The 18,253-nt window shown below is 40.8% G+C and overlaps 1 protein-coding gene across 1 annotated transcript; it reads right to left on the bottom strand.

Annotated features, from left to right (window-relative positions):
- LOC109229938 lies at positions 6,890-7,882 on the bottom strand. Its single transcript, XM_019395479.1, has one exon. It carries the CDS (start codon positions 7,880-7,882, stop codon positions 6,890-6,892), a length of 993 nt encoding a protein of 330 aa, XP_019251024.1.

Raw genomic sequence — 18,253 nt, 5'->3', positions numbered from 1 at the left:
CATTATAATACTGCTGCGGCGTGCAACCCGATCCCATACTCAGTCCGAAAATCACACAATAGTATAAAAATATTCAACCCTAACTTCATTTAAAAATATTAACTTAATTTCTAATTTAAGAAAATAGCTGAGATTTCAAACACGGTATTAAATACCATGACTGAGTTTAATATTTATAAATATGGTAAGAAACCATTAAATAATCCCTAGAAGGATTCAAGTAGTTGGCACGAAGCCCAATTATGACAATTAATCCATTTTTATAAGGATATTACAAATCTACAATCAATTAGGTATCAATTTTATTAAGCGGGACGGACCAAGTCACAATCCTTGACGGTGCTCTACCCCACGCCCGTTATCCGGCGTGCAAGTCACCTCACATAGCACTACGTTATGCAAATTCGGGGTTTCAAATCCTCAACACAGCATTTACATTTATTACTAACCTCAAGCCGGCCAAGGTCCTAGCTTGCTATGCCCTTGCCTTTTGAATTCACCTCTTCGTGCGTCGAATCTGACCAAAACCACAACGAATACGTCACAATATGCTAAGGGAATATAACCCAATCGTAAAGACTCGAAAAACATCGAAAATCACGAAGTTGGCAAAACCCGAGCCCTGGGCCCACGTCTCGAAAAATTACAAAATTCACATCACCAAATTCCTCGTCTCGCCACGAGTCTATACATATCAAATTTACTAAAATCGGAGTCCAAATGACCCTTCAAATTCTCATTTTTGTTCTCTTAGGTTTCAAGCCCTAAACCACCATTTTTGACCTTAATTCCTTGAGTTTTCAGTGTAATTTCATGTATTTGCATGATAAAATTGTGTTCTAAGTCCAAGAATTCTTACCTGATCGAAGTCCTTGAATTTCCTCTTCAAAATCGCTCAAGAACACCCCAAGTCCGAAGTGAAAATATGAACTCTTTTGAAATTTCGCGAAGGAATTAAAACTCCTTTCTGATCAGTTGTTTCCGCTTCTGCGGTGGCTTTGTCGCTTCTGCGACTACCGCTTCTGTGGTCATTTTCCGCTTCTGCGGAATTTCATTTAAAAATCAAAGGCCGCTTCTGCGACATAATGTCCGCTTCTGCGGAACTAACTCTCCAGCTCAAAAATCGCTTCTGCGTTCGCCTGTCCGCTTCTGCGGACTAGCTTAAGCGGAAAAGGTTCCGCTTCTGCGAAACTACCCTACCAGGCCATAAGCCGCTTTTGCAACCCTCCTCACGCTTCTGCGGAACCGCTTCTGCGGTCCATTTCCGCAGAAGCGAGAATATCAGGTACCAGCTAAAACCTGCAATTCCTCAACTCCAATTTCATCCCGTTAGCCATCTGAAATCACCCCGAGGCCCCCGGGACCTCAACCAAAAACACAAACATGATCCAATACCTCATTCAAACTTGCTCCAATCATCAAAACACCTCAAACAACACTAAAACCATCATTTCTCATCGAATTCAAGCCTAAGTTCTTCCAAAACTTCCGAAACACGAATTCGATAAAGAAAACCCAACCAGAACACCTCCGAATGACTTGAAATTTTGCACACACATCCCAAATCACCTAACGAAGCTACTGCAACTCCCGGAATTCCATTCCGACACTCGGATCAAAATCTCACCTATCGACCGGAATTCGCCAAAATCCTAACTTTGCCAATTCAAGCCTAATTCTACCCTGGACCTCCAAAATCACTTTTGATCACACTCCTATGTCACAAATCATCCCCCGAAGCTAACCAAATCTTCGGAATTCAAATCCGAGCCCTCTAACACAAAAGTCAACGTCCGATTGACTTTTCCAACTTAAGCCTTCTTAAAAGAGACTAAGTGTCTCATTTCCTTCCAAAAATCAACCCAATTCAACTCGTTCACACGAGACACTGATAATGAAGCATAACGATGCAGGAAATGGGGGAAACGGAGTGGTTTTCATGAGACGACGGGTCGGGTCGTCACAACGGGGCTATAACTCTCGAGACGACCGGCCGGGCTATTACATTTACACTAACCAGACAATAACAAAAAATATTCAAATATACATGTACATACATGATGAGCAGCTGCATATAATACACAATATTTAGACCCACTGAATTCTACAGTGTGTATATGGTTAAAAAATAAATAAATTTTAAACCAATTCCAAACACACTATCACCAGAAGAGAAGTGGGTGCATTGGTAATTAAAAATATCCATGAATAATTTGTATAGTCTAGTACATCAATAGTAATTTCTGAAAATAGTGGAGCAAGAAGAACAACAAGTGATTTAAATAAAAGGAAATTGGGAGATTTAGATTACCTAACAGATCAAGGGGAAATTTTTAAAAGTGTGCTGATGGTAGGGGTAAATTTGGCCAGACAGTATAACGGTAGGGATAAATTTGGCCGGATAGTATAATAGAGGTTAAATGTAGACAATAGTCTAAAGTAAAGGGGTATATTTGGCTTTTTTCCCTAATTATTATATACTCTATGTATATTGACTAGAAAAAGTAACAGTGAATTCAGTCGGTTATTTGTGTAAAGATCCCATGATGGTAATGGGTCAACTATAGGTTGAGTCCATACATTACCCACTGCAGAATGGGCTGTTAACCCAGAAAGAAATAGAAAAAATGACATTGTATAGCCGCTCTAAAAATAATAGTCAAAAAATGTATTTTTTTATATATATATACATTCTGTTTGTTATATACATAAATTATACAAATTTTATACACTTTTTCAGCAATCGAATATAAATAGTTTCTGGCACGGGTTAAAAGTGATAATAACAAATGTAAGTTATTATGCATGATTATACATAAATTGAAATATGGGTGTTTTTTGCCATCATTATTAATTGGGTGTTGTTATGACATAAAGACTGTAAAGTAAAGACAAGTATAGAGAGAAACTGATATATTATTCGAATTCAAACTGATGTGCATAATGAACTGAAATCTCTTCTATTTATAGAAGAAAGGAAGCTGCTGTGTAAGCTGCTACTGCAAGCTGCTGTGTAAGATGATACTATACCAGATATGGATAATCTTCTATTGAGAATAATGTTTATCCATAACGGAGTACTGAAAGTATAAGCTCATTGTACCAGGTATAGATAATCTTCTACTAGAGGTAATGTTTATCCATAACGGAGTATCGAAAGGATAAGCTTATTATACCCGGTATGGATAATCTTCTACCGGGGGTAATGTTTATCCATAACCGAATACCGAAGTGATAAGCTTCTTCAGGAGGCTTATTTCCAATAGAGTACTAAATAGATAAACATATTTACGGCGGAGTCCCATATGGATAAGCATCTTCAGGAAGCTTATTTACAACGGAGTTCTAAATGAACATCCATAATATAATATATTTATAACACTCCCCCTTGGATGTTCATTAAAAGATAATGTGCCTCATTAAAACCTTACTAGGAAAAATCACGTGGAAAAAAATCCTAGTGAAGGAAAAAGAGTACGCATATTTAGTAATAGGCATTGCTAGGTGCCTCATTAAAAACCTTATAAGGAAAACCCCATGGGAAAAAACCTTAGTAAGAAAAAAAGAGTGCCTCGCATATTTTACTCCCCCTGATGAAAACCTTGTTTCAAATATTTGAGTCTCCGCATTCCAATCTTGTATACCATCTTCTCAAAAGTTGAAGTTGGCAAAGATTTAGTGAATAAATCTGCTGGATTATCACTTGAACGGATTTGTTGCACATCAATGTCATCATTTTTCTGAAGGTCGTGTGTGTAGAATAATTTTGGTGAAATGTGCTTCGTTCTATCTCCTTTTATAAATCCTCCCTTCAATTGGGCTATGCATGCAGCATTGTCTTCGTATAAAATTGTGGGTCTTTTCTCACATTCCAAACCACATTTTTCTCGAATAAAATGAATTATTGATCTAAACCATACGCATTCCCTACTTGCTTCATGAATAGCTATTATCTCAGCATGATTTAAAGAAGTAGCAACAATAGATTGCTTTATGGAGCGCCATGATATGACAGTACCTCCATATGTAAACACGTACCCTGTTTGAGATCGAGCTTTATGGGGATCAGATAAATAACCTGCATTTGCATAACCAATAAGATCTGCACTATCTTTGTTAGCATAAAACAAACCCATATCAAAAGTTCCCTTTAAATATCGCAATATATGCTTAATCCCGTTCCAATGTCTTCGTGTGGGAGAAGAACTGTATCTTGCTAGTAAATTAACAGAAAATGCTATGTCAGGCCTTGTAGCATTAGCAAGATACATTAGTGCACCAATTGCACTGAGATAGGGTACTTCGGAACCAAGGAGTTCCTCATCCTCTTCTGGAGGTCGGAACAAATCCTTATTCACTTCAAGTGATCAAACAACCATTGGTGTACTCAATGTGTGCTCTTTGTCCATGTAAAAGCATTTTAAGATCCTTTCTGTATATGTAGATTGATGGATAAAGATTCCGTCTACTAAATGTTCAATTTGCAGACCAAGACAAAGTTTTGTCTTTCCAAGATCTTTCATCTCAAATTCTTTCTTAAGATATTCAATTGCCTTTTGGAGCTCTTCTGGAGTTCCAACAAGATTTATGTCATCAACATAAACAGCAAGTATAACAAATTGTGATGCCATTTTCTTTATAAAAATACATGGACAAATAACATCATTTATGTAACCTTCTTTCAACAAATATTCACTAAGGCGATTATACCACATGCGCCCAGATTGCTTTAAACCGTACAAAGATCTTTGTAGTCTAATTGAATACATTTCATAAGATTTTGAATTCGCTTCAGGCATTTTAAATCCTTCAGGGATTTTCATATAAATTTCATTATCAAGTGAACCATACAGATAAGCTGTAACTACATCCATTAGATGTATTTCAAGCTTTTCATGTAGTGCTAAACTGATGAGATATCGAAATGTTATGACATCCATAACAGGTGAATATGTTTCATCAAAATCGACTCCAGGTCGTTGTGAGAATCCTTGTGCAACAAGGCGAGCTTTGTATCTTTCAACTTCATTTTTATCATTCCTTTTTCGCACAAAAACCCATTTACGACCAACTGATTTTATACCAGCAGGTGTTTGGACTACTGGTCCAAATACCTCTCTTTTAGCAAGTGACTTCAATTCCAATTGAATTGCCTCTTGCCATTTTGGCCAATCAGATCTTTGTCGACATTTTTCGACAGATCGAGGTTCAAGATCCTCACTATCTTGCATAATATTAAGTGCAACATTATATGCAAAAATATTATCCACCACTATTTCAGATCGATTTAAATTAATCCCATCACCGGTCGAACTTATTAAAAGTTCCTCACTCACATGAGCTTCGGGTTCATTGATTTCTTCAGGAATCTCAAAACTAATCAGATTTTGGGTCTCTTTAGGAGATCCCTTCATAGTATCGTTTTGATCATTTGTCGATTTTCTTTTTCGAGGATTTCGATCCTTAGAACCCAAATGCCTACCACGCTTCAGGCGTGCTTTAGGTTTATTAGCTCTCATGCTAGTATATGGTCCTACTGGGACATCAATTCGGATAGGCACATTCTCTGCGGGGATATGTGACTTAGTTATTCTTTTCAAATCAGTAAATGCGTTTGGCATTTGATTTGCTATATTCTGTAAATGGATGATCTTCTGGACCTCCTGATTACATATAGGGGTACGTGGATCAAAGTGAGATAATGATGAAACTTTCCACACAATTTCTCTTTTGATTTCCTTTTTCTCTCCCCCTAATTGTGGGAAATTTGTTTCATCAAACCGACGATCTGCAAATCGAGCAGTAAATAAATCTCCTATCAATGGTTCAAGATAGCGAATAATAGAGGGTGATTCAAACCCAACATATATTCCCATCCTTCTCTGTGGTCCCATCTTACTGCGCTGTGGTGGTGCTACTGGCACATATACAGCACATCCGAAAATTCGTAGATGGGTAATATTTGGTTCATGACCAAAAACTAATTGTGACGGAGAATATTTATTATAATGTGTCGGTCTGAGACGGATAAGTGATGCTGCATGCAAGATAGCATGGCCACAAACAGTAGTGGGCAATTTTGTTTTCATAAGTAGTGGTCTTGCTATCAATTGCAGGTGTTTAATAAATGACTCTGCAAGGCCATTTTGAGTATGAACATAAGCTATAGGATGTTCAACTTTTATCCCAATTGATAGACAATAATCATCAAAAGCTTGAGATGAGAATTCTCCAGCATTATCAAGGCGAATAGCCTTTATAGGATAATTTGGGAATTGTGCCCTTAATCGAATTATTTGGGCTAATAGTTTTGCAAACGCCATGTTGCGAGATGATAGTAGTCACACATGAGACCATCTTGAAGATACATCTATTAGGACCATAAAATATCTAAACAACCCACTTGGTGGGTGAATAGGTCCACATATATCCCCATGTATACGCTCTAAAAAGGCAGGGGATTCAATGCAAACCTTCATTGGTGATGGTCTAGTGATCATTTTGCCTTGATAACAAGCATCACAAGAAAATTCGTTGTTTGTAAGAATCCTCAGGTTCTTTAATGGATGCCCACTCGAAATATAATGGCTCTTCCGGAGCCTTCAATCAGACTTATATTACCAGAAATTGTTGAAACATTTGCTTTTTCCTTATGCAAATAAGAAAAATATTTCAAATCCTTGAATATGGCATGAGTTGTTCCACTATCAATAACACAAATATCTTCATGATTTGTCTTTGATCCAAACATAATTTGAGGATTATCCATATTCTTCAAAATGACATAAATAAAATATATTACAGTAAACATTATCAAAGCATAACTTTTATTTATGTACAACAATTACATAACCATACTATCTATTACAAACAACAAAAATTAAAATATTTACATTTCTACAGATTCACTACCGATTACATGACTTGTTTCTCCTTCTGGGAGTGCAAAGTAATCAGCTACATCCAAATGCATGAAGTCTAAATTATCTTCAGAAATAAAATTTGCTTCAGCATTTTTCTCTATCTTCTTCAGGGAGGCTTGATAAAGCTTAACCAGGTGCTTTGGCATACGACAGGTACGTGACCAGTGCCCTTTTCCTCCACATCTGTAGCATGCATTTTCTGCATTTGGTGCTTGCACCGCTTCATGCTTTTGTTCCTTCCTTTTCCACTGCTGGTGGTGAGGAGGGTTCTTTGGTGCATTATTATTACCATGATTAGAGTTTCTTCCCCGACCACGGCCATGACCTCTTCCACGTTTAGCTTGGTGGAAGTTCGTCTCATTCACTTCAGGGAATGGACAAGAACCAGTAGGTTGGCTTTCATGGTTTTTTATTAATAGCCCATTATGTTGCTCGGCTACAAGAAGATGTGAGATAAGTTCAGAATACTTTTTGAATCCCATCTCTCGATATTGCTGCTGCAGGAGCATATTCGAGGCATGAAAAGTGGTGAAAGTTTTCTCCAACATATCATAATGAGTAATATTATCACCACATAATTTCAATTGTGAAATAATTCTGAACATAGCAGAATTATCCTCACTGACAGATTTAAATTCTTGTAGCCTTAGATGAGTCCAATCATATCGTGCCTGTGGAAGAACGACCATCTTCAGGTGGTCGTATCTATCTTTCAAATTATTCCACAGTATGACTGGATCTCTAACAGTAAGATATTCCATTTTCAGGCCCTCATCAAGGTGATGGCGTAGGAATATCATTTCTTTGGCTTGATCTTGGTTTGATGCCTGATTTTTGTCTTTGATGGTGTCTGCCAGACCCGTCGCATCAAGATGAATTTTAGCATCAAGCACCCAAGACATGTAGCTTTTGCCCGATATATCCAGGGCTACAAATTCATGTTTAGAAAGATTTGACATTATATAGTAAAAGAAAGTTCGTACCTCAGATACTTTCAAAGTATTTGCTCGAGATGGAAGAGTCTCGTGCTGATAACGTGTTATGAAATAAAGACTGTAAAGTGAAGACAAGTATAGAGAGAAACTGAAATATTATTCGAATTCAAACTGATGTACATAATGAACTGAAATCTCTTCTATTTATAGAAGAAAGGAAGCTGCTGTGTAAGCTGCTACTGCAAGCTGCTGTGAAAGATGATACTATACCAGATATGGTTAATCTTCTACTGAGAATAATGTTTATCCATAACGGAGTACTGAAAGGATAAGCTCATTGTACTGCAAGTATAGATAATCTTCTACTAGGGGTAATGTTTATCCATAACGGAGTATCGAAAGCATAAGCTTATTATACCCGGTATGGATAATCTTCTACCGGGGGTAATGTTTATCCATAACCGGGTACCGAAGTGATAAGCTTCTTCAGGAGGCTTATTTCCAATATATTACTAAATAGATAAACATATTTACGGCGGAGTCCCATATGGATAAGCTTCTTCAGGAAGCTTATTTACAACAGAGTACTAAATGAACATCCATAATATAATATATTTATAACAAGTGTTGTTTTCCGGATATAAAAACAGCCTCTTCATTAATTGATTCACATGCATTTTCACGCACGTGCTGCACTGTTCCGGCAAATTCAACACATTTGCAAACCAATTGCTTTCTTATTTGTGGGCAAGAACATCATATCCCAAGTACTGTTAGCATCTAATTATAGCCTCCGTTTCTTCTTTCATAGCAACACACCAGCTAGGATGTGTCAAGGCTCCAAGAACAGATTTAAGGACAGATCGATGGATTTTAAAGAGGTAATGAAGCATCACGAATAAGAAAATATAATATATGTATACAGTAAGTATATGCGATTTTACCTTTATAAAGAGTAGTTAAAGATTTGTCATATGATTTGAAGCAAGTTTCTTAGAGGAAGAGGATATAGACTTCTTAGCTACTACTTAATTCTGCAGCATAAGTGTATACGGTTAAAATTGGGCCCACCCGATTTTACTATTTGACCGAAATCAGGAAGTCGCATCGAAGGTCGGTCTCGTAGTAGATCAGACCAAAGCACGGGGACAGGGCACCGAATTTGGGAATCGAGGTACCTATCGAGATCGAGGCCAGTGGCGATCGAGACCAAACGAGACAGACATCAAGCAAAATCGGAGAGAGCACAATAACAGAAATGTGTGATATCCGCGACTGGTCGAAGATCATGGCGTCAATTTCGGAACGGATCAAATCAGGAAGGATTAATTAGCTAATCATGGGACTTCCTTCTGTAATTAGAGTTATACCATAAGTAGAATTCCTCTACTATATAAAGGGGGGTTCTAATCATTTGTAGCACACATTGTTCACACATATCAAAGCAATATAGAATTACTCTCTAGCTTATACTCTTGTTCATCTGCTTGCTTATTTCTTAACTACTTTGGGACCGACCAGTTCGAGGGCGGTCTAGCTCGAGGGCTGAATTGCGTTTCAACACTGGTTTGCTTTATCTCATTGTTAACTTCTACTGCTAATCCACATATTCATCAATTGGTATTAGGCGAAATCACGTGTCCTTAAAACCACATTATAAGTTTAATTGTTATCCAATTTTTAGGGTAAACAATTTGGCGCCCACCGTAGGGCTAAGGATAATAGTGATTGCCTGATACTAATTATCATAACACACACTACTTTACGCATGTTCTCGTAAGTGTCTTTGATTTCAGGAATCAACATGTCAAACTCTCAAGTAGCACCCACTCACACAGACAACGGCCTTGGTCTTAATGGCGAGAACGAAAACATAGCCTCCCCGGGAAACAGAGTACCTCCAGTCAACCCCGGCGGATCGCCGACCATAGACACAGTCGATGTCAGCTCCCACATTGCCATTAATGGGAATTTGGGCATCGACCCTGAAAATAGCATCCGCATAGATGCTCGAGCAGCCGATCACGACACATAGAGCGGTGAAGAAGGCAGAATTAGCCTTCGAATGATATTCAAGATGTTGCAGAGTCAACAAGCTGTGATAGCACAACTCCAAAATCAGAATCGAGCACCAAGCAGAATTGAGCTCGAAACATCACAAGAAGTTGTTCATAGAACCGAACCTGTACCGGAGAAACCGAACGCCAATGAATCGAGGACTAACCCTACCATTATGAAAATACTCGAGGAGCTCACTAAACGGATTGAATCAGGTGAAAAGAAAATCGAGGCTAATGACAAAAAGGTAGAAACGTACACTCTCCCGGGTTAACCAAATATCGGGGGCACCGCCGATTCTAAAGGCTTTGGATTCGAAGGAGTTCGTGTAGAAGCCTTTCCCTCCAAGTGCGGCTCCGAAGCCCATCCCGAAGAAATTCCGCATGCCAGAAATTCCCAAATACAATGGAACCACCGACCCTAATGAGCATGTCACTTTTTATACATACGCAATAAAGGGGAATGACTTAGAGGATGAAAAGATTGAATTCGTTCTATTGAAATTTTTTGGAGAAACTTTATCGAAAGGGGAGATGATATGGTACCACAATTTTCCGATCGATTCCATCGATTCCTTTGCCATGCTTGCAGATTCTTTCGTAAAGGCACACGCTAGAGCAATAAAGGTTGCGACTAGGAAGTCGGACCTTTTCAAAGTGAGACAAAAGGACAAGAAAATATTAAGGGAATTCGTATCTCGGTTTCGATGGAACGTATGGACCTACCCCCGGTCACAGATGATTTGGCTGTTCAAGCCTTCACTCAAGGTTTGAACGAATGAAGTTCGATAGCATCACGACTACTAAAGCAGAATTTAATTAAATATCCAGTTATGATCTGGGCCGATGTACATAATCGATACCAGTCGAAGATCAGGGTCGAGGATGATCAATTGGGAACCCCTTTCATTTTCATTTACTCAGATAGGCCCGTCGGGAGAATTCAAAGGGACATCGACAGAGAACCCTAATCGAACAGAGATCGGTACCAACCATACAATGTAGATCGTAAAAATAGCTGCCCAAGACGTAATCAAGCTCGAAACGATCAAAGGAATGATTGAGGACAAAGCTCCCGAGAGATCATGAGTAAAAGTGGCTTCGATAAATGTGTCGAGCCCACAAAAGCACCACGACTATCAGAATACAACTTTAGCATCGATGTATCGGGTATTGTGTCAGCCATTCGACGAATCAAGGATACTAGATGGCCCAGGCCCCTACAGATCGATCCAGCTCAAAGGAACCCTAATCAAATATGCAAATACCATGGTACCCATGGACACAAAACCGAAGGCTGCAGACATCTGAGGGAGGAGGTAGCTCGTTTATTCAACGAGGGCCAACTTCGATAATTCTTAAGTGATCGTGCCAAGAATCACTTCAAAAACAGGGATTCGAACAGGCAGAACGAGTAGGGAGAGACGCAACATGTGATTAATATGATCGTTGGAGGGGTCGATATTCCTCAAGGGCCATCGAGATCAGCGGGTACATTATCGAGTATCAACCCCGAATGGCCATCAAGTCTCAAATCTTGGCAGGCTTCGTAGCCAACTTCACGCCAGCCCTCGTACCCGAGGTAAAAAAGGAACTATTATTAAAATTGGGGATATCATCGGGGGTGTGGACCCTCTTCACAGACGGCGCTTCAAACGTGAAGGGGTCCGGGCTAGGAATCATTTTGAAGCCACCCATATGTAATACAATTAGACAGTCCATCAAAACTTCAAAATTAACTAACAATGAGGCCGAGTATGAGGCCATAATTGCAGGTCTCGAGCTAGCTAAGAGCTTGGGAGCGGAGGTCATCGAGGCCAAATGCGACTCCCAACTTGTGGTAAATCAAGTAAACAGAACTTTCGAGGTTCGAGAAGATCGAATACAGAGGTACTTGGACAAACTACAAGTGTCTCTACATCGATTTAAAGAATGGACCCTACAACACGTACCTCGAGAACAAAATAGCGAGGCTGATGCCCTTGCAAATTTGGGGTCGTCGATCGAGACGGTGAACTTAGCTCGGGGATTGTTGTACAACTTTCGAGGTCAGTAATTGAAGAAGGACACGCCGAAATAAACTTCACAAGTCTAACCTGGGATTGGAGGAATAAGTATATCGAATACCTAAAGAACGGGAAGCTTCCATCGGTTCCTAAATAATCGAGGACTCTACGCACGAAGGCCGCACGGTTCACATTGGTCGAGGATGGAACACTGTATAGGAGAACGTTCGATGGATCGTTAGCAAAATGTTTGGGACCAGGAGACATCGACTACGTTCTAAGGGAAATTCACGAGGGGACCTGCGGAAATCATTCCGGTGCCGAGTCATTGGTTCACAAAGTCATCAAAGCAGGATACTATTGGGCTGATATGGAAAAGTACACTAAAGAATTACTTCGAAAGTGCGACAAATGTCAAAGGTATGCGCTGATGATCCACCAGTCCGGAGAGCAACTCCACTCAGTCCTATCCCCATGGTCGTTCATGAAATGGGGGATGGATATCGTCGGCCCTCTACTATCGGCCCAGGTAAAGCCAAATTCATTTTGTTTATGACTAACTAATTCTCTAAGTGGGTTAAAGCATAGGACTTCGAGAAAGTCAGAGAAAAAGAAGTCATAGACTTCATCTGGGACCACATTATATGCCGATTCGGAATGCCTACCGAGATCGTATGCAACAATGGAAAGCAATTTGTCGGCAGCAAAATGACAAAGTTTTTCGAAGACCACAAAATAAAAAGGATCATGTCAACGCCGTATCATCCTAGTGGGAACGAACAGGCCAAATTGACAAACAAAACCGTCATCTAAAATCTAAAGAAAAGATTGAACGAACTTAAAGGAAAATGGAGAGAAATATTGCCCGAGGTCCTTTGGGCGTATCGAACAACGTCGAAATCTAGAACGGGCGAAACACCGTTCTCTTAGTCTACGGTGTCGAAGCTCTAATCCCGGTTGAAGTTGGGGAACCTAGCTTCAGGTTTTGATATGCAACGAAAGAGTCAAAGCACGAGGCTATGAATACGAGCCTCAAATTTCTAGATGAAAGACGGGAAGCGGCCCTCGTTCGAATGGCCACACAGAAACAGCGGATCGAGAGGTATTACAACCGAAGAGCCAATCTTTGACACTTTAAAATTGGGGACTTAGTTCTGAGAAAAGTCACCCTCAATACTCGAGACCCTAACAAAGGAAAACTTGGGCCGAACTGGGAGGGACAATATCAGGTCCTCAATATCATTGGAAAACGATCCTACAAACTTGGCACGATGGATGGCGAGCAATAACCAAACAATTGGAACATACCACTCCTCAAACGATATTACTGCTAAGGAACGATCTTCTCCATTTTCATTTATATTTTATACTAACCAACTGCAGGTGTTCAATCGAAGACATCGAAGGATTATTCATCACAAAGCCCGTAGGTATGAAAGCACGCGTTGCACTCTTTTTTTCTTGGACCGGTTTTTGTCCCAAATGAGTTTTTCGGTGAGGTTTTTAATGAGGAAATCATTGTTCGCGCTAACTTAGAGAAATTCAATAGTATCCGAGGCTTCTTTACAATCAACCTCGAATACTGGGGGCATTACCCTCGGTGTCAACTTCGTTACAAGGAAGATACTTCTTGTCAACGGGATCTCGATAGGTAAAATTTTGTAAATGCCAAACGGTCAAATGAACCGTACCAATGTAGATTACTCGAGCCCTAAAGGCAAACATGTACGCATGTGTAATCTATTGGGAGAAATATTTTTCCTTACCAAATATTCCATGCCTTAGAGAAAATTTTTACTTTACAATTTCATACTCTTGGTCTATTGTGAAAACATGCTTAAGGGCCAATCACAACTGAAATTCAACAACTCACCCCATACTCGGGGACTGCCATCCAAAAAATTGACGTAATCAAATTACTAAAGTCTCGATATCATAAGAGCTTAAAAAGGCAACCCTCGTTTTTATAGGCCACGGCCACCCCACTCGGGATCTGACGCTTCGAACAAATTTGAAGTATAATCGGGAAACATGCCCAAGAGGCAAATCCCAAGTTAAAGTCTACGGCCAAACTTACACGGTTCGGAGATGTCCGAATTCCGTAATAAAACAGGCCTTCTAATACCTTCACAAAACCGATTAAAAAGGCTACCCTCAGCAAAATTATAAAGAGTTTCGATAACATCAACCCTCAAAAACCCTAAGGGGTACTGGATTGTTCAAACTCCCGGACAACCTTATTTCATACTAAGGCATACAAATTTTTATATGATTAACTTTTTTAAGCCAAAAAGGGAAAAAAAGCCATTCTTTTGAGGCCATATCGGCCTGATTCAAGAGCCTAAGGGCCATTTTTATTATTTGAGTTCGAGAAGTCATCCTCGCTCAACTAAAACCTAAGGGTCATCCTACTTCGAGTTCGATCAGTTAGTCACTTGCTTGTAAAGACTACACTAGCCAGACCTCGATCAAATTGCCTAAGCTTCAAACTTGAGAACGAAATTTTCATAAGGCATGAATGAAACGCGAGGCAGAAATTGAAATGAAAACAAGTCGGAGAGAAAAGAGGTCTTTTTATATATAAAGATATTTACAAGGACTGATCAGGGTCATACACAAAAGATCAAAAGGAAAAATCCTAACATTCCTAAATATTCTCGGGGGCAGCTTCCTCTTCACCAGGGTCCTCCCTACTCTTGGACCCGCTCTTGCTCCCGTCATCATCGTTATCGTCGGTGGAGGCCAATGCCTTAGCATCGTCTTCAAGCTATTTGGCCTTCCTTATCTCATCACTAAGATCGTAACATCGAGCATGGATCTCTTCGAGGGTCTCCCTCCGAGATTGGCACTGGGCGAGCTCGGCAATCTAGAGAGCTCGAGTTTGAGCAGCCTCGGCAGATTCTTTTGCTTGGGCTTGAGCAGCTTCAGCATTGGATCGGTAGACGGCCACAATCTCCTCCGCGTCAGCCTTCACCTTTTCTGCCTCAGATTTAGCTTTTGCAAGTTCTGTGGCCAATCGAGCCTCGAGCTCCTATATTTTCTTGGCCTGAGCTGAGCTTTTCTCTTTCACACCTTGGAGCTGACTTTTGGCCGCTAACAATTGGGCTCGAGAAGCCTCTTTCTCTGAGGCAAGGCGGTCCATGTTTTTCTTCCGCCCCAAGGTCTCCGCCTTCATCATGTTACCCTCCTCACGGAGCTGTTTGATCCTCTCGGCCTTTTGCTGAACCTGTGAGATTGAGGTGTTAGCCATCGTCCCCAAAATGATACCAAAGGCTTCTAAGATTTTCATTACCTGCTCAACCAGGTCGGTCTGTTCTTTGTGAGCCATGGCCAATTCGGCTCGGAGGACCTTGATCTCCTCTTCTTTTTGCCCGCTGAGAAGTTTGAGGGCATTTCTCTCCTCCGTGAGCTTTTGAAGATCGGCCTTGCATTGGCTCAGCTCTGCTTGGGATTTAGAAAACGCCTCCTGATAGAGTGCCAAGGCCAATGCAGAAAGAAGAAAGTAGATTAGGCAAGAAGAAATTAATACAAGTGTGATATTGATGAGGGGAGTTGAGACTTACCGACTCAGGATTCGTTGAGCCTCATCGAAAAGACTCGATGATTCACTCAAGTCGGTAGTGTCTTCGACCCCGGTAAAGTAACCACAGAAGGGATTCTCCCCTGTGTGAGCTCCTTCCACATCGGGAGTCCTCATAGCTTGGGCCTCCTAAATCGCCTCCTCAGAAAATGCAGGCAGAGTCGGCGAGTCTCCAATTACTATTGCCCCAGGTGAATCACTTGGGTCATTCTCTTCCTTTCGTAAGGACTCGGAGCCGGCCCCTTCACTTGCTCATTTCGACGAGAGGCATCATCAGTCTCCGACAACCTGGGGACTCTGCCCGGGTCCTCTTCCAGGACCCCCTCGGTTCGAGACGGAATCTCTTCAACCCTCACCGACTTAGCGGCCTTTGGAGCCTCGGTGTTCCTCTTCACTTGGGCCACCAGCTAAGAGTCGTCGTCTTTATTTTCTTCTTCTTCCTCTCTTAGACGCTGAACTACCTCTGCAAGTAAGGTGATAGTGTCTTTCTTTGGCTTACGAGCCAAATTTTTCTTGGGCTTTGGATCCTCGGAGGTTGAGATCCTTTTCCTCTTCTTGTCCTTCACCGGTTTCGAGGCTGGGGGCGAAGTCTCCTCCTCACCAGACGGGGGCCTCATGACAGCATCCTTTCCAAGGCCTGTATGAAAGGAAATCAAGTGATCATGAAAGAGACATTTCAACAAAAATCATCAAATACGCGAAAAAGGGGCTTACCATGATTTTTGGCCTCCCATCGGCCCCTTACTAAATCGCGCCATGAGTGCTCATCGTACGGAGAAGTTGAGGCTAGGTCCCGAATCCAGCTCTCGAGGTTAGGAATTGCACCATGCATCCAAGAAACCGCTACATCATGGAAAAGTATATCGATAAGAAGAAACGAAGGAAACAAAAAATAAATGGAAGCTAAAAGTGGGATTGTACTTACGCTTCATATTCCATTTCTCAGGAAATGGCATCTTCTCAGCCGGGATTAGGTTGGAAGTCTTCAATCGAACGAATCGGCCCATCAATCCTTGATCTTGTCCTCATCTATGCTCGAGAACAGCACCTTGGTGGCCCGATGCTAAAGTTTTATTAACCCGCCTCGATAGAGTTGGGGGTTGAACAACTTGATGAGGTGGTCGAGGGTGAAAGGCATCCCCTAGACTTTGCTCACGAAAAATCGAAGCAGAATAGCAATCCGCCAAAAGGAGGGATGGATTTGACCTAGGGTTATCTGATATTTACGGTAAAAATTGATGATGACGGGATCGAGGGGGCCCAGCTTGAAAGGGTAAGTGTAAGCACAAAGAAACCCTTCCACATGGGTAGTGATGTCCTCTTCAGGGGATGGAATCACCACCTCTTTGCCTTCCCAGTTGCAGTCCTTCTTTACCTGCTTAAGGAAACTCCCAGTTATCGAGCATGTATACCTCGACATTGGCTCGCATCGACCAGGGACCGACGGAGTTTTCTCGATCTTAAAGTCGAAAGTAAGGATGCACCCCCCGGGAACACACTCCTCAGGGTGCGGTTCCACTGGTGTTTTGTTGCCCGCCATGATGAAGAAGTGTTTTTCTTTTGAAGAACAGATTTTGACGTTTTTGCCATTTTGGTATGAGTTTGAAGAGAGAAGAAGATAATAGGACTTGGAGTTTGGGAGGGGATTAACAGCGAACCCTGAAGGTTTTGTAGAAAGGAAGAACTTAAGAGATAAAAAACTTGGAGATTAGAAGAAAGTGAAAGTAAAATTAATGGGAAAAGGGCTTATTTATGGGATTCACGGCAAAGGTTCAAAGGCACTAGTGGCTGACCACCAGCTGCCATTCATTAATAATGTCACGACCCAAATTCCATATTGGGCCGTGATGGCGCCAAACACTGTTGTTAGGCAAGCCAACACTAATCAACTAGTAAATCCTCGATTAAATAATTAGTACGTGATAACTTTTCCTTAATGATAAAGAAATTAGGAGTTTGAAAATTAAGCATAATTAGATGGAAGTAATAAATACGAATTGAAATCACGATAGTAAACCAAAAATCATAAGTCTACTAATGTGTGTGCCAATACATGGTGTCACAAGTGTGAGGGCAATCTAGTAGAATATACAAAACCTCACTATCCTACTGTTTGGAAAAGAAATAGACAGGAAAATAAAGACATAAGAGAGACTCCAGCTGCTGCATAACGGCTCAAAGGGGCAGCTCGCCAGAAAGTCTCAAGCTGAGGAGTGCGGCGGACAGATGGCCAGATGCACCTGCCTCAAAGCCTGTACAATCAAGTACAGAAGTGTAGCGTGAGTACATAAAAATATGTATCCGGTAAGTATCTCGCCTAACCTCGAAGAAGTAGAGACGAGGGGTCAACTCCGACACTTACTAGGGCAAACAATATAATAATATGAAGTTCCAATTCTTAAAGCATAATGTGTGTGGATATAAAAATCAAGCCTCAAACAAGAATGATAACCGAGGAATCCTTCCATCATATTTAAGAAGGCAAGGCACTTTATTTATTTGAAACAAGTGGCATGTAAAGCAACGAAGCATACAACTATAAAGATCTCCAATTCTATTTTCAAACAAAAATACCATCGAGGACGTTCGGCGCGATCCAACATAAAAGTAAAATGTGCACTGCCGAGGGTCGAACGCCGCGAACCATAGATGCATCTATTCACCCCACTAAATAATCATACATGCAGCGTGATAAGATCATAACCCCGCTCGGGAATCATACGTGCGACGCGGTCAAACATAATCTTATCAT

Source organism: Nicotiana attenuata, chromosome 7, assembly GCF_001879085.1.
Source record: "Nicotiana attenuata strain UT chromosome 7, NIATTr2, whole genome shotgun sequence".
Taxonomy (NCBI): Eukaryota; Viridiplantae; Streptophyta; class Magnoliopsida; order Solanales; family Solanaceae; genus Nicotiana; species Nicotiana attenuata.
The sequence above is the reverse complement of the archived record's forward strand: the minus strand, read 5'-3'. Positions and strand labels throughout refer to the sequence as shown.

Coding starts and splice junctions, on each gene's coding strand:
- LOC109229938 (XM_019395479.1), bottom strand. CDS start 7,882: ATGTCAAATCTTTCTAAACATGAATTTGTAGCCCTGGATATATCGGGC.